At 40.2% G+C, this 21,805-nt stretch overlaps 1 protein-coding gene across 2 annotated transcripts; it reads left to right on the top strand.

The window, feature by feature from the left end:
* The first annotated feature begins 497 nt into the window (after positions 1-497).
* LOC146555913 (plexin-C1-like) lies at positions 498-21,780 on the top strand. Of its 2 annotated transcripts, XM_085251823.1 has the most exons (16): positions 503-1,783; positions 2,806-2,928; positions 7,864-7,998; positions 8,073-8,173; positions 8,250-8,355; positions 8,434-8,599; positions 10,399-10,501; positions 11,983-12,058; positions 12,429-12,467; positions 12,562-12,695; positions 15,361-15,540; positions 16,486-16,594; positions 18,313-18,498; positions 18,578-18,733; positions 20,764-20,860; positions 20,987-21,780. In XM_085251823.1, the coding sequence occupies exons 1-16, from the start codon at positions 779-781 to the stop codon at positions 21,040-21,042; spliced, it is 2,772 nt and encodes a 923-aa protein (XP_085107949.1). In that variant the 5' UTR covers positions 503-778; the 3' UTR covers positions 21,043-21,780. The 2 variants fall into 2 exon arrangements, with proteins under 2 accessions (XP_085107950.1, XP_085107949.1); XM_085251824.1 differs by lacking the exon at positions 20,987-21,780 and having other exon boundaries at positions 498-1,783; positions 18,559-18,733.
* The last annotated feature ends 25 nt before the right edge of the window (positions 21,781-21,805 follow it).

The raw sequence follows: 21,805 nt of genomic DNA on the forward strand, positions 1-21,805 counted from the left end.
GGATCACTGAAGCTGTGTGTGTGTGCGTGCATTAAGGTGTTGAATAAAAATGATTAAATATTAAGATTTTGTCAGTACCCTTATGTCATTGTGTTACAGGACATGTTACAACTAACCCAGACTATGGGGTTAATTGCATCATTTCACTCTTTGTGTTTGAGACCATACCATGCAAGTACTAATTGTATTGCTGAGAAAATAGCTGTACTATTTAACAGCAGAGACATGTAAATACTTTGCATTACATTTTGCATCCACTACTTTAAAAGAGCTCGAAAGCAACAAATGCCAGAAACAGGGGAGACCGGGTATAGTTGTAACTATTTCTGGCTATTGTACTCACAAACACATATGCAGCGAAATATTGCCATAAGAATACAACGCTGAACTACTTCCTTTTCACCGCAGGGGTACAAAGCGAAACTTTTTTTCGGAAATGAAGACACTGAGAGAGTGCTGCTCTTAAAAGGTTGCACACTTTAGACAACTGTGCACGTCAGAAAGAGGATGTGTCTTGTCTTCCTTAGTTTTTTCTGACTTCATGGCACCGAGAGAGAGGCTGCTACTGTTAACTTGTCTCTTAGATATAATTTCTGACAGGATGTAAAAAAAAAGCCGAACAGGCTTTGTTCTGACGTTTCGGAAGGCAGTATTCGTCTCAGCTTTTAGACCCACGCTGCGCTTTTACGCACAAGTCTTGAGACACCACGTCAGAGAGAGAGAGCCGAGTGCCGTGCCAGACTTCGCTGTGTAGAGGAAGTATTGCTGTAGGTTCAAGATGATCCTGCTGCTCGCTCTGCTTTCTGTTCTCTGCGGAGAACCGGGTTTGTGCCTGGAGGAGGATGGAGGCTTCACGTTTAATGGAGACATCCGTCAGTTCGCCGTGACCTCAAACACACTTTACGTCGCCACAAAGGAGAGGCTGTACCAGCTGAGCCACGGCCTGAGTCTGATCAACAGTCTGACCCAGAGAGGAATCTTAAAGACCGGAAACCAGCAGGATGATGTCCAGTTTTACCGGGTTTCTGAGGCAGCTGAGTGGAACGCAACTTTCAGCATCAACGTGCTGTTGCCATTCACAAAGAATGACTCTCTGATCAGCTGCGGTGTGACTGACGATGACTGCGGTTACTGCGAGATTCTGGACCTGAAGAACATCTCCAACCTTCTGTACAGGGAACACTTCCAGGTGGGACCTCTGAAGAACAGCAGCAGGTCTGTCAGCTTTCTGGTGGATGTGAAGAAGAAAACTCAGACCGACGCTTACATTCTGACCGCGATCCAACAAAACAAAGAACAGCCCGAAAACAACAAGTGTGGTATCAATCAGCAGGCTGTCAACCTTCAGAATACGGATAACAAACAGGGTGGAGGTATTTTTTCTGTGACTGATGGAGCTTCGGGCGAACCTGGGATCAAAAGTAAAGGTGACGTGGAGTTTGTTGACGGGTTTCAGATCAGTTCAACCATCTATCTGTTCTCCAACGTGCTCTCAGCTCGAACAAACAGAGTCCGTCTCATTTGGCTCGAAGGCGATAAAAGTAAAACTGACACACTCAGGTCTCTGCGGGGCGCGACTCTCAGTGTCTCTAACGGTGAACGCAGCAGACTCGTGGCCTCCTCGGTCATCCCGGGGGAGCAGCCGGTGCTTTGGAGCGGCGTGTTCAGTATCGATGGAGGAGACACCGACACCGAGCTGATGGTGTTTGACATCAGCCCTGATTACAGCACGAACACCGACAGAGATCCAGACTTCTACACCTCTGCGCCAACAGAAGTGACGGTGGGTCGCTGAATAACTTAAGTTTATTTTTTTAATGGTTATTTTTTGTGTTGAAACTGTTTCCACCTGTCCCATTTTTTTCTCTGGTTTGTAGAAAGTAGCATTAAGTCATTGTTATGTGGCATCAAAAAGACATAACAACTGTAAGAAATGTGCAGGGACACAATCTACTGTATTATTAAACTAAACAAAAAATAATTATGGTGGAACTAAAATAACAGCGACGAATCAAATAAATGGCACAAAATATTCCATTAAAAGTTTTAAAAATATTTAGACTTTAGAAAACAGAAAAAAAATCCAGGGCCTCATATTGTAAAAAATGAACTAAAAGTCATGACTGAATAAGGATTCTGAGGTATTTAAAGTACTGTGTTGTCTGCTGGTTCATGTGAAGATGTTTGATTTATTAAAAACCATAAAGTATACAGACCAGCTTAAGCCTTCTGTAGAGTTGGTGCTGTGCATTCATAGGACCTCATATTGATTCATTATCAGAATATTAGTTTTCCAAACTGTAAGTAGAAACCATGTTGCTGCAGCTGCTGACCAGAAAACTCTCTGGATTTTAGCAGCTGTGGATGGGAGATCATTCTGTTTAGACAAGACGTGTTGTGTGTGAAACTGCATCTAATTAGTATTCAATTAAGTAAATGTATATAAACAGAAATGATCTATAAAAAAGTTTAGTTCCATTGATTCTTTAAGGCTAATTTTTAAACTGTACACATGATGTAATAAAAAAAAAGAAAAGAAAAAACCCTAAAACAGTACACGTGACATGTTGCCACATTATGTACTTCTTAATTTTCAACTGGCACTACGAAGTATTTGCTAGCACTTAATTTTTTGACAAGACAAAAATACAAAGTGAATAAATAGAGGTCACTTTGATGGCACAACAACACAAGGCTTTTTTTAGACTTTGAGTAATGAGATGCTATTTCTATATCAGGTACTTTCAGTACTTCTTCTGGTTAGTTATTTGTAAATATCCAATCTGCTGGTTGCCTGTTTTTCAGCCAAAGATCCTGAAACCGAAGGCAGTGCTCTTCAGGCACAGCTCCATGACCTCTGTGCTGGCAGTGAGGCAGAGAGGCTGGATGGTTTTCTTCATTGGGACAGGAGACGGGCAGCTCATTAAGGTGTGTATTAAGTAATAGATATCAGTTAATAGAAATAAGTATCTAACACTGCCTTCTGCTTGGATTCTCCTCCATCACTCATCATCCTCCACCTGCTTTCATGTAGTTGACAAAAAAAAACCCCATTCAGCAGAGATTCTGTATTGACAGCTCACTCACATCGTTAAAGAATCATATTGTGCTTGCTTGACACAATATTTACTATATTTACTAAAGTATTTTCTTTCAGGGTGCATTTACACTCATGTATAAATTATAATAGTAGCTTAATGGCTTTAATGGATGGAGGAATGCAGCTCCATGTAATGCCTTCCTCTGCCATAGTCTCTTGCATTTTACTGTGATCTAATAAAGCCAAAGATTAACTGAGTTCTCTTGCCACTCCCACAAAGTTAGATAGATGCTACTGATGTCAGTTAGTGAAGTGATTTTCAGCAGATGAATCTCTGACTTAGGGTAGCCACCCAAACAAGACAGACTACCCCGATGCACTGGCACAGTTTACAAATGTGAAACAGGGAGCTCATACTACCACAGTAATCTGAGAAGCACATGAGTGTCAGGTCAAACATCTATATAGGAAGGGAAGAAAGCTTGAAACCACAATCAAGGAAGTCTGGAACAATGTTAGTCAGTTTACCGAGATGCAGAATGGTTCAATGAGAAGCATGATGAATAGATGAATATGAAGTACAATATAAGTACATAAGTGCGACTCTGAAAGCTGCCAAACAAAGGCTCACAGCTCAAGCCACTAAGCTGAAGAAATAAACAATAAATGGTCTGTTCTCCAAAGCTCCAGTTCTGTTCTCCCAGCTACAACGAAATAATAACATGGGAACAGATGCACCCTGAACTGCAACTGAGTAATACTGGAAGAAGAAGAACTGGCTGAAGTCGCTAGCAGCATTCCATGAAAGGCAAGTGAACACTTGCTCAGAAATAAAAACAGGATGAAGGCATCTACTCCTGTTTGACAGAGCAGTGCACCAAGACTCTTAGACCAGGCAGACCACCCTAAACACCGCTGCACTGACTACGAGAAAGCCTGTCAATCAGTGCCCCACACGCAAACACTGGAGTGCTTGGCACTGTATCAGACTAACAGTGCACTAAGAACATTCATTCAACAACCCCAAAGGCAATCACTCATGTCACCATAAAGTTTCAAACATATCTAGGTGATGCACTGTACCTACTGCTTTTGCATAGACCTCAACCCTCTAAGCCAGCTTATTGCAGAGAGCTGATACGGACATTAATTCAGGAGTGAAGCGATCATCAGTCAGCTCCTTTACAATGAATGATTGCAAAGAGAGTGAAGGTGATGGAGTTGCCAGAGGGCAGAGAAGCAGACATAAAGGATACAAGTACCTGGATATCCCACAGGTCAACAGGAAACATGACAGAAATGCACAAAGGTCAGCCACAGTCAAGTACCTCAAGTAGACAAGATGTGTACTGAGCAGCCAACTGAGTGGTAAAAAGTGTTGGGATTAAAACTACAAATACATAGGCCCTGACAGTCATTAGACACCCAGATAGAATAATAAGCTGGCCATAGGAGGAGGAGGATGCCACTGAAATCAAAATACGAAAACTCCTCACAATGTACAGATATCTCCATGTTACTAGCAATGGGAAGCGGGAGGGTGAGGATCAGCGAGTGTCAGAGCCAGAATGGAACATGGAGCATCCTCAAATACATCAGAGAGGTGGTCCCTAAAGACTAACTGCTTCAAGACTGCCTCGGCAGTTGAAGACACATGTTAATGAGGAACAGGAGGAGGAACTATCCTGGACGAGCAAACCCCTGCATAGGCCGTACCACCGACAGGTAGACAAAGTGAAATCCTGCCAGCCGGTAAAAAGGCCAGCTTAAAGGACACGGCCTCTGATCTTGTAGTTATGGTTGTTCTTGTGCTGCCATGATCATGTAGGAGTCCACTACACCTGACAGGACCCAAGTTGCAGGCTGGCCAAAGGTACCCCAGTGACTATTCAGTACAAAGTAGCAGGATGTAAGATGAAAGCTGTGTACACTGAGAAGCACAACCAAGTGCCTGGGACAGTGTACAGGAAGACCTTTTCCCCACCTGAAGTCCCCAAGATCCAATGGAAACCAACCAGACAATGTGGTGGTTGACAAGGAACAAAAAATGCAATTGTTTTCTTTTGAATAACCGCTGGGTTTGCCACATCCTGGCAGACAGCAAGGTCGGGAAGGAGAGTGAGAAAAAAGAGAAATACCAAAGTGCTCTCTGTGGTAACAGGAGCATTAGGAGTTGTAGCCCCCAAATTGGAAGAACGGCTTCAGTAGATTCCAGGCACAACATCAGAGATCTCTGTTCAGAAGAGTAAAGTCCTTGGGACAGCTAAGCTAAGCACTGCCCCCAGATTCCCAGGCCTCTTGTAGAAGAGCCAATCTTGAGAAAGAACACAGACATACCAACCCACAGGGAGGCAGAGGGGGGTCTTATATACATTGTATATCTTTTTCCATTAAAACACCTGTAAATTACTTACTGCTTAAAATTATTTTTGCATTACTTAAAATTGCTAATAATTTAATTTGTGTCTCTTTTCCTCTATATTACCTGAAGTTACACAATACTTTAAATTCCTTACACTACTGTGTAACTGTCACAATGTAACAATTTCATTTAATTCTAGAGGAATTCGACGGAGTAAAGAGTAAAGTGTTCTAAAGTGTTTTTCTAACTGGATGCTGGCAGACAGTAAATGTTTCTGATGACACGACTCCTTTTCCGGTCACTATCTTGCAGCATTCGTGCTGATCCTGTTTAGAAATATGACACCATTACATCTGAGTGGGCCTCTGAAACGTTGCCATGATCTCAGCATTCAGCACCGCTGCTGTTTGCTGCAGATATTTCTATTTTATTGCAAAACTGTTCTTTTCTGCTTCTTAGTCATTCTGCTATATAGAGCATGGCTTCTTCTAAGGAAGCAGCATGGATCATGAGTGCATTCATTTCTGTTTGTGGTTGAATACGAGAAGAGGAGGAGACAGAGTTGCTGCACTCTGAGACATTGCTTAATCGATCTGAGAGTTTAATGGAAGTGTTTGTTTCAACATTTGAAATGCTGCCATGAGGCTCCATGTTACCCTCACCATCATTTTTAACACCCAGACCTTTAGCATGGATACCAACTGTAATACTTTATTTGGCTTAATTGCAATATAAAATGTTTGTCAATTAAAGGTCATTATGGTCGCAGTATGACATTTGTGTTCATACATGCAAAGAAAGTGAACTGATCACAAACAATAAAATATGTCCACTTTCTCAGACCTTATGTTATCTTCTTTTAAAGGTACATGAAGAAAAAAGATAGAAAAAAGAACGTTGTGCTCATCAGTTATACAAGAAAGTGTGCCATTACGTCTTCAACCAAAGTGATACATTCTTATGAACTTAGACATCATCCATTAAAAATACATAAAAGGAGGCGTTTATTTGTGGCAGCTAAACAACAACAGGTGGTTATCAGGTGAGATTATGCCAGCTAATTTAGGCTCAATAGTCCTAAAAATCCCACTTTACAGTTTGATAACATTCTCACATCATATTAGAGTTTCTTCATTAAGTGTCTGAGATCAACAGTATTAGATCCACTTCAAAGAAAGTTTCACAAATGTAGGCTAACAGCAGCTAAAAGAGGCTAACAGCTGCTAACAGCAGCAAAACTAGCAGCACTCGCCTACAGAAAAGTTCAGGATATCCTCAAAAACTTGTCTCATTATCACTGCCATAACTGAGCTTTACTGACTTATGGACTCCAAATGGACTTTCACAAAGTTTTACAGCCTCCTCCAGAGTAATTAGATGTGGTGTATTGCTGAGGTAAACAGCAGACATATTAAAAGGACCTGAAATATAAACAAAATATGACCTGGTTGAAAACAGTCCAGCCTAAAACAGGTTTAACTTTACGGTAACACCTACAATATAGCTGTTACAGGCCTTAGAAGTGGACTCTGAACTGGTTTTAATCACTATAAACTTTTAATGAGTTGTGAGATGTTCCACTCATATTTTTTTTTTAAATTTTGTTCCTGTTTTTGTAACTTTAAAAAAAAAATGTATTGGCATCCAGTTCAAAAAAAGGATATAATGGTCAGTGTTCATTTTTTTTATTAAATTTTCTTTGCTTCAAAAAATGTATTTATTGTCTTTGTACTATTTAAAATTAAATGTATTTCTTAAATGTCTGTGCTGATATGACCCAATCTGTACAACCCTCAAAAGTTGGCGGTATCACTCTAACATGACCGCCAACCAGCTTGTAGACCGGGTTTCTTTAACTTGGATCTGGGGGTTGTTTTGAGATCATGCTCGAGGTTGGTGCCTTGTGATCAGGTCTGCAGAGGGGACCAAACAGAAAAACTATCACACCAGAGCTGCTGACTCACGGTGGACTCCCACATGTTCCACTGGTCTCATGTCAGTGTCTGATCATTTTATCACCTTTTGTTTCCCTTGCACTCTCACACTCACCATGACATCTCTACACATCTCTTTACGCCTGAGTATCCTGAATTCATGTTTATCCTATTTTTCATATTGTCTGTTTTTGGAGACAAAGTTTAAAAAGCGTATTTACAGCTATTATTAAAGCTGTTAATTTACATTTAAAAAGCTGCATCACCTTCATTTTAAGACCCAAATATATTTTGTGACTACATGAAATTTTTCATGGGGTCAGAAATTTAATCACTCTGACTCATACACTGAGCAACACAATGACAGTTGGAGGATGTGATGAAATTAGGCAGCAACAAAGAGTTCTCTAAAACAGTAGCAGTGTTTTCTACACATTGTTTTTTATTTCTGCGCTGGTGTGATCCCGTTATTAGTTTTAACCCAGTGTTCAAAGGCAAATTTGGCAAAACCTCCTTCTTGTTGTCAGCTGTCTGTGGACAGGAACTATCACGCTGGCTGTCCCACGGTGCTCTACAGGACCAGTGATGACCGCAAAGTGTTTCCCAAATTACATCTGGATCCAGTGGATCAGAAACATGTGTATGTGCCATTTAGTAGCCAGGTACTTATATTTTTTACAGATTATCTGAACGTCACATGTACCTGTGCTGCATTTGACAGTGTTTGTTGTTCTAGATAAAGCGAGTTCCTGTGTCGAAGTGCAGCACGTACACAAATCTGCAGGAGTGTTGGTCTGCACAGGATCCATACTGTGTGTGGTGTAGCTCTAAACGCAGGTGAGAGAAACAACACGTGCAGCTGACGTCTTCAAACAATTCTGAACTTGGTGATGATTACTTTTTCTTCTCGTAGCTGCACATTTGAAGATGACTGCACAGATTCAGACTGGCTGTCCATTCCTGATGAGTCCCAACACAAAATGATTTCCCACAGAGTAGAAAAGGACACAACCGGACAGGTGCAGCTTACAAACACACTCGGGACTGTAACCATTTGTGGCTTTCAGTTATTTGTCAGTTTTGTTCTTCATTTTCAGATCTCACTAAAAGTCCACGCACACCTGACTGTGGGTGAAGAAGTGTCATCGAGGTTTGCCTGTCAGTTTGCTGCAAGGTCTGGCTCGATTTGTGTTTCGAATAGCCCTCCTCCACAGTTCCCACATTGCACCTGCATCCTGTCTGATCGTACACTTCCTGCTGATGGTCAGTGGCTTTTCAGAAATAATTCCAAGAATTAAAAACACTTCACAGTAAAAGTTGTTTATTGATTTGCAACATTTGCCAACATAAGAAAATATATTATACTCAGATATAATGATAGAGGTTCTCTGACTCTGTTTATTATTATATACTGGCTCAGCTCATTAAAACAGACATATCACTACAGGGAGTGCAGAATTATTAGGCAGGTTGTATTTTTGAGGAATAATTTTATTATTGAACAACAACCATGTTCTCAATGAACCCAAAAAACTCATTAATATCAAAGCTGAATGTTTTTGGAAGAAGTAGTTTTTAGTTTGTTTTTAGTTTTAGCTATTTTAGGGGGATATCTGTGTGTGCAGGTGACTATTACTGTGCAGAATTATTAGGCAACTTAACAAAAAACAAATATATACCCATTTCAATTATTTATTTTTACCAGTGAAACCAATATAACATCTCCACATTCACAAATATACATTTCTGACATTCAAAAACAAAACAAAAACAAATCAGCGACCAATATAGCCACCTTTCTTTGCAAGGACACTCAAAAGCCTGCCATCCATGGATTCTGTCAGTGTTTTGATCTGTTCACCATCAACATTGCGTGCAGCAGCAACCACAGCCTCCCAGACACTGTTCAGAGAGGTGTACTGTTTTCCCTCCTTGTAAATCTCACACTTGATGATGGACCACAGGTTCTCAATGGGGTCCAGATCAGGTGAACAAGGTGGCCATGTCATTAGTTTTTCTTCTTTTATACCCTTTCTTGCAGCCACGCTGTGGAGTACTTGGACGCGTGTGATGGAGCATTGTCCTGCATGAAAATCATGTTTTTCTTGAAGGATGCAGATTTCTTCCTGTACCACTGCTTGAAGAAGGTGTCTTCCAGAAACTGGCAGTAGGACTGGGAGTTGAGCTTGACTCCATCCTCAACCCGAAAAGGCCCCACAAGCTCATCTTTGATGATACCAGCCCAAACCAGTACTCCACCTCCACCTTGCTGGCGTCTGAGTCGGACTGGAGCTCTCTGCCCTTTACCAATCCAGCCACGGGCCCATCCATCTGGCCCATCAAGACTCACTCTCATTTCATCAGTCCATAAAACCTTAGAAAAACCAGTCTTGAGATATTTCTTGGCCCAGTCTTGACGTTTCAGCTTGTGTGTCTTGTTCAGTGGTGGTCGTCTTTCAGCCTTTCTTACCTTGGCCATGTCTCTGAGTATTGCACACCTTGTGCTTTTGGGCACTCCAGTGATGTTGCAGCTCTGAAATATGGCCAAACTGGTGGCAAGTGGCATCTTGGCAGCTGCACGCTTGACTTTTCTCAGTTCATGGGCAGTTATTTTGCGCCTTGGTTTTTCCACACGCTTCTTGCGACCCTGTTGACTATTTTGAATGAAACGCTTGATTGTTCGATGATCACGCTTCAGAAGCTTTGCAATTTTGAGACTGCTGCATCCCTCTGCAAGATATCTCACTATTTTTGACTTTTCTGAGCCTGTCAAGTCCTTCTTTTGACCCATTTTGCCAAAGGAAAGGACGTTGCCTAATAATTATGCACACCTGATATAGGCTGTTGATGTCATTAGACCACACCCCTTCTCATTACAGAGATGCACATCACCTAATATGCTTAATTGGTAGTAGGCTTTCGAGCCTATACAGCTTGGAGTAAGACAACATGCATGAAGAGGATGATGTGGACAAAATACTCTTTTGCCTAATAATTCTGCACTCCCTGTAATAACAGAGACACTGACATTCATCGTAAGTTTTTTTTTTTTTAATTTACAGGCCTTGATGTCACAGTAAAATTCAGACTTGGGACATCACCACTGTCACAACGACTGAGGTTAAACGACTGCTCTAACATCAGGGGAGCGCCAAGTTTCGTGTTGTAAGTCCATCAATATCAGAAAGAATTCAACGACTCACTGTGGACAGACTACAGTACATCAGACAGATCAGACAATCAGGTCACGGTTAGAAATCAGAGAGAATGAAACCTTCATGACCAAAGCTAGAAAAGTTTAATAATTGTAACTGTATCAGACGTTGTTGGCGAGTGGTCTTTATTTTGGTGTAGTATAGCCATCGTCAAGACAAAAAGGACGTCTGGAGGTGTACAGAGACTTTTTAGACAGGAATTTTTATCAAGTGAGCACTCGCAATGTGCTGTGGTCTGGAGTTTCCCCAGAGCAACATCATCATTATTGTTAGATGTTGTTAGTCAGCACAGTAAACTAACACAGCTTCCTAAATTCAGCTGTAGTCAGAACATCAGCCGGTTTCCCCTTTAATTCCTGCAGAATAACGCAGACTGAATGTTTCTGCAGTTCTCACTGAAGTGCATGCCAAGATTAAAGCAGAGACTAAAATATAAGAAATTAATAAAATTAATAAATGAGATATTAGATAAAAGACACATGAAAAGTACGAGAGTCGTCGCATCCTCGATTCCTCGACTGCTTTCCTCTTGTCTCGGCGAGTCCCACCAGACGTGTGAGCGCAGACACGTCTGCAAAAAAACATTTTCAGCTGCAAGGAATATTTTTGGTAAAATTTTATGTTTTGTAGGGTGCTGAATCCAAAACTGATCTCCATTTCCCTCACATACAGTTTTGTTTGCAAAACAAGAGAAATTTACATTTTTTTAAAAAGCGCAACCGCGATGAAAAAAATCAATATTTTATTCCAATTAACTCGGCATAATTTCTCTGAGATTCCTTACTTTCACTGTGAACAAACTAAACCTGTTAGGACGCGATCATCTGAGGTCCTCACACTGCCACCGGACCCCCCTCCTACTGACCCCCCTTATTTCCTCGCATTTTCTATGTGTATTTCTCTTGTGTTAGAAATATCAAATTAATGTAAGAAATCATTATTGGAAATGTTTTTTTTTTTACTCAAGTATAGGATACCAGATTTTGACTGCTTAATTGTACACTTAATTACATTTAAAAAATGAGGTTTGCAAGAAAACCTGACGAGATGGGATTTTAAAAATATTTTTCCTGTTTTCAGTGAGTAAAAACCAATAAGACACAGTCAAACAATCCTATGCAGTGTTTTGGTTGCCGACCTGTAATTCTCACCTGATGTCAGTAAAACATTTGTTATAACAAAACCACAGCTGTCTTTTATGATATCAGATCAGTGTCCACGATGTTTTATACTTAGACAAAATATGACTTGTTACTGTATCTGGTCCTTTTTTTAGTCCCACACACAGAAAGTCTGATCACCTTAAATGACTGAAACAACTCACAGTCAGAGTAAAAAGAAAGCTGTTTCCCGTCTCTTCTTCATGCTCATCTTTTTTGTGATTACACCTTTTATTTTGTTCATCTCATCTCCAATATGTCTCCTGTCCAGGTGTCAGGAGTGCATCAAAGCTGGTTGTGGATGGAACAAAAACAGCTGTTCCTGGGCTAACCAAGGAAAGACTGATGTACTAATGACTGATTTTCTGGATTTTCATACTTCATATCAGTCTGTGCTACATTATTTTAAAGTCATCACTTTTAACATTGAGCAAGAAACATGGGATTGATGGTAGAAAATGAAACTATTAAACATACACCAGAGATGCTAAAGAACGATTTTTTTAACTTAAAAAATGTTATTCACCAAGTGCTTATTGCTTCATCAGTACAATGATTTACATGTCTAGATTATAAAAAAAATGTCAATACTTTTATTAGCAGTTTTCTGTTTACTCCTCTTTTTGAACTAAACTAACGTTAGCTACAACAGGTCCTAGGTCAGTCCTGATAGATTATAGTGCTGTGCAGATGCTAAGTGCTGTATCCCTCCCGCAGGACAGAGCTTGCAACGATTTGGAGTCTGGGAAGAAATCTGTGAGTCTGATCCTCATTATCCCCATCCAGTAGAGGTCATGATGTCAGCAGAAGGAAACTAAATGATCTGATTATTTTTGTGTGTTGCTGCCAGGGGCCGGAGATCTACTCCATCACTCCCAGTGTGGTGTCTTTCTATGGGAGTAACCATGCGGTGTTATCAGGTCAAAACCTTGGTTTTGTAACACGAGTGAGGATCCAGACGCATGCTGAATGTACTCCAAAAGAGTGAGTCACTGTACAGATCACTAAGATGCTGAGAAATAACTGAATAAAGAGCAGATTTTAATCCAGGGGAACACCACCCATATTACAAACCAGAGGTGCGGACTCGAGTCATTAATTTTGTGGCTTGAAAAAAGACTTGTGACTTGACTTGGACTTTTACACCAATGACTTGGGACTTGAATTGGACTTGAACCTGTTTGCTTGAAAAGGTTTGCTATATTACTCCAAATCTAAAATTTAACAAGCATATTATATAAAAAGTGTGCACCATTTATTCATTCATTCACCACACTACGTACTGTGTGCATGAGCTGTTGCACAGCCAATCAAATTAACCAGATTTAAAAAAAAACAAAAACAAAAAAACACTCAAGCCAAAAATGCTGCCAAGAGGAATTTCTTTCAGGTACATAAACTACGAAGTAGTCAACAAAAAATGAAATGCAATATGCAAAAACATGCAAGAAGAGAATCACAGCCGAAGATGGAACAACTTCCAACTTTGTCCGACATTTGAAGTTGCATAAAGAACAGTAGGTGGTGCTTCTCTTTTGCTACGATGTGATAGCTGACTTCATCTTACTAGCAAATGTTGTCCAGGCTACGTTGATGATATTGTTTGGCTTTCACGTCTATGATATTTTTGTTATGCTATTTTAAATCCAATTCTACAAGCGCATCTAACATGCAGCTTGTTATCTCACAATTGTCGGTGGATGGTGAGCGGGGTCTGTTTCAGAAATTGGGTCCTGTACCTGAACGCAGGGAACGCACACTCTGTCACTCAGACATAGACACATATGTGCACAAACAGACTAGGCAGGAGAGAGAGGACATGCCAATCACAGCGCACTACATTTACTGCAATGGTTCTTTGTTTTCTACTGTGGAAATCTCAGCAGTTTTTGTCTGAATAGAAGTTCTGCTTTTGCAATTTTCATTCAGGGGAAGACTATTCCTACAGCTAAGTTTAATTGAGCTGCATTTTATAGAGGTGCAATTTCAGAATAACTTTGTGTATATTTTGTAAGTTCACGTGTTTCATCATGTGTTGAGATAAGTGGTCTCCTTTTTAGCATATAATTGCATTTTTTTTCTTTTTTCTTTTAAAGACTTGAAATTCAAAGTTTCAGACTTTACCAGGAACTTGATACTTGACTCTTGACTCGAGTATAAAAACTTCAGACTTACTTTTGACTTGCAAAACAATGACTTGGTCCCACCTCTGTAACAAACAGTGTTGGTCAAGTTACTTGAAAAAAGTAATCAGTAACTAATTACCGATTACTTCCCCAAAAAAGTAATCCTGTTACTTTGCTGATTACTTATTTTCAAAAGTAATTAGTTACTTAGTTACTTTTTAAAAACACGATTTACAACCTGAAGAGGTGATAAAGTGATAGATCTTTCAGCCCAATTCTACTTTTTCTGCATAATCCATCATACAAAATGTAATCAAATGGAAAAATCTCTTTTTAAAACTTGTTTTATTAGTTTTAATCTTTTAACTTTATGCATCAAGCAAAAATTAAATTATATGCAACATTCTCTGACTGGAAGAAATTTGTTTAATATTTAAACCTATTTTCTGCACATTCCAGCACATAAAATATATATATATTTTGTGTTTACACTCAGTCTTTCAAATAGATGCAAGTAAAACACAGCAGAAAATAAATAAAGTCAAAGACTCAGCGGTCCTGTTGCTCTATTTTCACCTGTAAAGCAGGAGTGGGGTAGGCGGAGGTTTACCCTGGTGCAGGTGTGCCGCGGTCAGTGGAAGAATCCCATTACGTGGCAGCTACTCGGTGCTTGTTTAGGGGTTTTTTTCGCTGTAAAAAGAAGTTTTCTTCCCACGCACGATGGACACTAATGTTTTTGTCACTTTTTATGGAATCAAACTCAAAGTAAGGTCAGTACTTCCACGCTTTAAACGCTGCACGCTCATACTCTCTCCGCACTCGATATATGATCCACTGTTGATCTGCACACAGCTGTTGTCACAAATGTCGCACTCGCTTACGTCACTGTCATGAGACATTCTCGCAAAAAAAAAAATCACGGTTTTAGTAACGCAGTAACGCAGCGTTCCTACGGGAAAGCAACGGTAATCTAATTACCATTTTTGCAATAGTAATCCCTTACTTTACTCGTTATCTGAAAAAAGTAATCAGATTACGCGTTACTGCCCATTTCTGGTAACAAACCACCATATTCTACAATTTGGGAATATGTGAGTTCTCACCCAGCACTTATCGATGGCAAAATAGTTAAAAATGAGTTTAAAAAACACTGATACAGATTTCATTGACAACAAATATTCATTTTTACTGGACACGCTGATTTTTATTTATGTTTTTTTGGCTTTGGAGCTTTTAGACTCAGGCTTGCAGAAATTAGGACAAATGATGCACAGTTTGAAACGCAGATTGTTTGGTTTCTGAGTGTAAAACAGAAGGAGGAGAAATGTACTGTTGTCTGCACAGTAAGAAAAAACACAGCAGTTTACAGCATGCAGTGAAATTCACAATGAAGTCTCCCACACAAAACAATAAAATAACTTAAGCATTGAAAATTAAGGTGCAAACAACGAAATTAGTAAAAACCAAAAGAAGGTTTTCTGCATGTCGTGATGATGTCACTGAGTCTGTGTGTCTTTGCTCAGGTCTCCTATTTGGGACAACGCTGGCGTCAGTCTGACGTTCCACATTCCCAGCACAGATATCAAAGGTGTGGTCCGTGTGTGTGTTATCCTAGAAGATGGTAGTTGCCATGGTGACGCCAACATCACTTACCGCTCATTGCCATCCTGCGGCAACATTACTCCAAGCAGCAGCTGGATGAGGTAAAATTAGTTTTGCACAATTCGTTAGTGATAACTGCTGATCGTAGATCCACAACTTCCAGAAGCCGAGGTTACAGAAAGAGTTTGAACTCTTTGCTTAATGTCAGTTTCTTTGCAATTATGATTAAAAGAAACTTGTGCTGATAGTTGTTTTTGAGGAGGCCACCTTTGGGAATCCCCAGACGCCTAAGGCCGTCCCTACCCTCAACCACAATAGCGAAGGCAGGACCAAACCATGACCCCCCAGCCATATGTGCTCCATATGTCTCATTTAATGTGACATATGGAGCACACTGTCTCTAAGAAATTATCTTCTGAAGAAGTGCAATAACAAACCTGATTAATCAAAATCATCTGCAGATCATTTTATTGGAGATTATGTATCGTAATTTCAGGAGCAGGACCACGCTTCCAAACACGCTCGTCTATAGATGACAACCTTCTGGTTTCCCCAGTTCTGCAAGCTGTTCATTCTCGTTTACATGCACCACCCTCCCTCCGTCCTTGTTCTCCATTCTTTAACGTCTTCACTTCTATTTAGTACACGGGGATCTGCCAGGGAGCCGTCGCCAGTCCCCTTCGAGGCCTTCCCCAAACCACAGCTCAAGTCATATCAAAGCATTCACTTTTACCTACTACAACGCTGTCAAACCTAAAATGAGGACGTGGGCCCAGCTAGTGAAGTGGGGAGTCTTCCTGAGGCAGATAGTCAAGGTGGTGTTAATCATCCGAATCTAAAACTACATTAGTTTTATTTATTTATTACAAATATAACAGGTTGGCAGGAAAGAAAATAGACAGATGGTTATTTTTCTGGTCCATCAAACAATAAGCTTCTCGTTATTCTTCAGTGAGATCTGCTGGATCCAAGGATGACTCACTTCTCTATGATCAAGAGTCTTTCATATTCTCTGCTCTGCATAAATGCTGCTCTGTGTTTTGCAGTGGGAAGAGGAAGCTCACACTCATGGGGTCACACCTGGAGGTTGCTGAAGGAGTGAAACACAGCCACACCAAGCAGGACGTCAAGCTTCCCACAAACAGCAGCTATCAGGTCTGCAGACACACACAGTGGAAATGGGACTGTTTATTATAAATTGAATACGTCAGTCTAACATTCTGCTCTGAGTTGATGGACTCACTAGCTTGGGAAACCTGGGAAACACTCGGTGAACAAAGTTTCAGAGAGATTAGCTGTGACTGAAAGAGTAACCGATTGGCGTCTTTGTCTAGATGAACGATTAATTACAAAAGTGTTCATGTTAACAATGAGCAAAGTAGGTTTTCATGTTCCCGATCATTATCTCTTTAATGCACTCTGATGTGTCCTTTTCTGTTGAATATATGAATGAGAAAATGAAAGTGAGGGTCAGACAGATGGTTCAGTGCAGCAGGAATGAAGAGGATTTTGGATTTACAGTCTGACATTTATTACAGCTACAGTTTTAACACAACTTAAATGTAAATATTTCTAGTTTCTTAGTCAAGAATTCCTGAAGGCTCCGTGCTTCCAGGAAGTATTCAGAGCGCTGCAGTTGTTCCAGCCTCATTCCAAAATGGATTCAATTCATTTTCCATTTAAAATTCTAGAAACATTACCCGAAAAAAGACTAAATGAAATACATTTGCTTGGAATTCCTGCAAATTTATCAAAAACAAAAAGATAACATGTAAGTATTCTCAGCCTTTGCTCAGCACTTTGTTGAAGCACCTCTGGCAGCAATTACAGACCTAACTGTTTTAGATTATGATACTATGAGCTTGGCACAACTATTTTTGGGAAATCTCTCCCATTGTTTTTTGCAGAACCTCTCCAGCTCATCAGGTTGGATGATGAGGATCGGTGCACAGCCATTTTCAGAGAGGTTCAGTTGGGTCTGGGCTCTAAATTGGGTCACCCAAGGACATTCACAGACTGTCCTGAAGCCACTCCTTTGTTATCCTGACTGTGTGCTTAGCATTGTTTTCCTGCCAAAAGATGAGCATCCTCCTCAGTCTGATGTCCAGAGTGCTCTGGTGCAGGTTATCATCAAGGATGTCACAGCATATCGCTGCATTCATCTCATCTCAACCCTAACCATTATTCTGCCACCACCATGCTTCACTGTAGGGATAGTATCGGCCAGGTGATGAGCAGGTGATGAGCAGTGCTAGTTTCCTCCCAACACTTTGCATTTAAGCCAAAGAGTTCCATCTTTGTTTCATCAGACCGAAGAGTTTTGTTCTCATGGTCTGAGAGTTCTTCAGGTGCTGCAGAAATGATTGTCCTTCTGGAAGGTTCTCCTGCCTGACTGTGGCCCTTATAACCCGACTCAGATTGGCCAGGCTGCCAGAACTATGAAGTCCCCGTGGTTCCATACAAGAGGCCAGCATTTTTGCTCATTGGGACCTTTTCTGTACCCTTCCCCACATCTGAAAAGGCTGGAAATACTTATGTATATGTTATATTCTTAATTTAAAAAACTATATTTGCAATAAGTTCAAACAACTATCATTCACTGTGTCACTGTGGTACACTGTGTGTAGAGTCTTGAAAGTGAATTTTATCCATTTTGGAATAAGGAATAGCTGCTGGAATGTTTGGAATAAACATGACAAAATGTGGAACAAGTGAAGTGCTGTGAATACTTCCTGGATGCACTTTATGCTCAACAAAATAAGGTGACGTAAGCATTCCAGCTCTTTTGGAAATGTGTTTGTGCTTGGTTTACCTTGACATCATCATCTGCTTGCTGTACTGTCCACACACTAAATACATTCTGTGTTATACAGTCAAAGTCCTTGCAGAGTCTCACCTATGACACACCTGCAGCTGAAAAAACTTTGAGCAGCAGTGTGTCTTTGAAAGTAGCCAATCAAACCTTGGCCTGCTCCACAAACATCACCTACTATCCGGACCCTGAGTTTACCAGCTTCACGGCTATAAGAACAGGGGAAGATGTACGCGTCACCATACAGGTAATGTTGCGTCTGTTGAAACAATCTACTAACATATGACATCAGCTCACTGAAGATCAGACTTCTGTTGTTGTTTCAGAAAAAGTCAGACAACCTGGAGATGTCAAAAGAAGAGTTATCAGTGTGGGGCGTTCAAGACAAACAGGAACACCCCTGTATCCTGGAGGCCAAAGAGATGGATTTATTTATCTGTCGGATTAAAAGGCCACCCAACACAGAATTTTATGACTTAAAGGTAAATCTTTCTTTTAAGTGTGATTAATGTGATAATAGGTATAACATCACAACATCTCTATTATCTTACAAAGTCCTCAGAAGTGTAGTACTGTGCTAACAATTTACACCATAAATACATTTCTGGTATGTTTTCAAATTACTGTTTTTTTGGGGTTTTTTTATTGAGCTTTAAAATACAATTAGCAGAAGAAAAGATCAAATCAGCGCTATTTGCCTTTAAAAATGTCATGAAATGGTCGTGTGTGGCAGGCAGGAAAGGACCCAAATGCAGACTTGTAGGCAAAACTCAGAAAACAGCTTTATTTGCTGAATAAATAAACAATGCAAAACTAAACTGGGAAACCTAATGAACCAAACACACAGAGAATCACACAACCATGAGGGTATGACGTGACAAAAGGCAAACACAGGGTTTAAATACACGAGGAGGGAATGAGAAACAGGAGGGAAACACAGCTGGGACTAATCAGACATAATGAGACAAAGGGAAGCAAAACTAGATACACTGACATAGGACAAGGACTATCAAAGTAAAACAGGAAGCATGAGACATAAGCAGACTTGACACAGAGACGTGGAACATGGCAGGTTTAGACCCAAGCACATAGCACACGGAGACTACATGAGACAGAAAAACTAAACCTTCACTAGAGTCAAGACACCAGGAACACAAGGAGGGCTTAGAAACAGAACATGGAGCACAGAGACAACAGTAACTAACAGTGACAGGGAGACGTGACTGACTGGGAAGAACTGACTTTAAAAAATACTGACACGGTTCAAATGATGCATGCGCGTGAGGAAAACAAAAGAAGAAACCAAAGAAAGCTGACGAAATGCTAACCAAGCTGAAAAGGGATGAAGAGAGACAACGGGACAGATGGACACAGGCATGAAGACAGCACAGTGACCATGCAGAGTCTCACACAAAAACTAAAAATATTCAAAGCTGAAGTCAAAAGTGAAGTGAAAAAAAGAACTAACTTGCATCAGTTATGCTATGAAAAGGAAATTTGGAGAAATTCAGGAAACAATTCAAGAAGAAATAGCAAAACTTAACAAAATGCAGTGCTGGGTGACAGAATTAGGAAAGTGGCACAAAGAAGCTAACGAGGCCCTTGTGATGTTGTTGAGCCATGCACAGCAGATGCAAGGAAAAAAAAAAAACCAACCTTGAGCAAGATCGTGAAGAAGCATCATCCATATATTTGGCATACCAGAAGAAACAGCCTATACGAAAATAAGCATCCATCTGAAAGACGGGGTGAAACTGCAAGTGACCTATGGAAGAGGGGGATCGCACTAGAAGCTTCAGGAGAGCAAGAGGCTAGGACGCTGGGAGAAACTGGAGCACCACCAGGAAGGCAGCAGGTGAGGGCTGGCAACCTGAACGGAAACAGTACAACAAGTGAGGGAAAGCTAATGAGAATCAATCCTTTTATGTCAGGTTTCGCTATGCGGCAGGCAGGGTGGGACGAAAATGCAGGACTCAAAACTCACGAACACAAACTTTAAAATAGCTTTATTGCTTAAGAGCTCAAAATGTGCTATTCAAAATAGCTCAGGTAAGAACGAAAACCAGTAACTCACAGACTGGCGTCCAACAGGGGCCCATGGATCACACAGCTTGTGGGGAGAACAAAACAAAGACCACGTGAAGACTGAAGTAATGAGACATAGTAAGCAAAACTGAATATAATGTACACGGGACTATCAAAATAAAACAGGAAGGAAACGGTGAGAACGTGAACCTGAAAAAACTAAACAGAGACACCTCTGGGAGGTAAATAAACACAGAGACAAGACTTCCACAACAGACGCTGAAGACAAGACAGAGATGAAACTGGGACATGAAAGGAACGAACATAGTAAAACAAAAAACCATGAAACAGACATAGAGATAACAACAGTTCTCTACAGTCGTTTTCAAATTGATATTTCTTTCAAAATGGTAGTAATAGAGGAAATACTGTGACCCAGTGCTCTGTTGAGACGTCCCTCTGTGAAATGCGTTTTTGTGTTTTCTAGATAAAGTATGGTGACAAGACAGTGAGCCTCAGTAATCCTCCACCACACAGTGTCTTTCCAATAGTACTTTCCCTGCTGATACCCGGTATTCTTGCTGGTAAGTTGGCTTTTTCTTCAAACCTGGACACAATTTCTTAAAAACGCCTGAAAACCTTTTCTACTGCAAATTGAAGATGTTCTAGTTTTTCCGCTCAGGTCAAATCTGTTACTGTTTGTCTTTCAGTGTTGTTGGCCATCTATCTGTGGCGGAAGAGTCGCTCGGATAGGAATGGGTTTTGACCACCGATGCCCGTCTCTGTATTCAAGTGATATTATATTTGAAGTCTTGATGTCTGTTTTTCCCCTCTCTTGGGATTAATTTCTGTGTTGTTTAATTCAGGTGTATTTATTTTTTTATTTTCAAAAAAAATTTCAGGTTTCTCAATTTTGGTTGATTGGCAACCTCATAATTCGACCTTAACTCAAGGTAGTTTATGATACTGTAGGTTAACGTTCGGTGTGCGTTCCAGTTGTTGTATATATTTATTAATTTTATATATGTTTTATACTTTACATCATGCTTGAAAGGGGTTATTGATCTAAATCTCCTCCGGAATGCAAATAAAAGCTTTCCTACAGTGTTGAATTATTTTGTTAAATCAGCTTCTACTATTTCTGCTTTCCTGATACAGTCTTTGGCTGTATCATATATGAAGTAATTGTATTTTTACTGTAATTGTATATTTAATAAATATTGATATATGTGCAACAACATTTGTTTCCCATGAATGAAATTACCTGAGAGAGAAAGACAATAGAAAGCCATAATACTGGTAGGCCTTCTAAAACATTTAGAATCAGAATCAGAATACTTTATTGATCCCTTACTATTACTTTGCATCCATCTGTTTGGTCACTTCTTGTGTGTCAAAAACAACTTCCCAGAGCTGACCATAGATATCTCCTTTGCTGCACTCTAGTAATAACCCATGTTTGGAGGTATCCGATATAGTATAGCATGTAATAGCCCTATAAATAAATCAATAAAACTACTTAAAGACAC

Source organism: Mchenga conophoros, linkage group LG17, assembly GCF_057382185.1.
Source record: "Mchenga conophoros isolate Kocher_MC1m ecotype Shallow Benthic linkage group LG17, M_conophoros_male_GT1.1, whole genome shotgun sequence".
NCBI classification, from domain to species: domain Eukaryota; kingdom Metazoa; phylum Chordata; class Actinopteri; order Cichliformes; family Cichlidae; genus Mchenga; species Mchenga conophoros.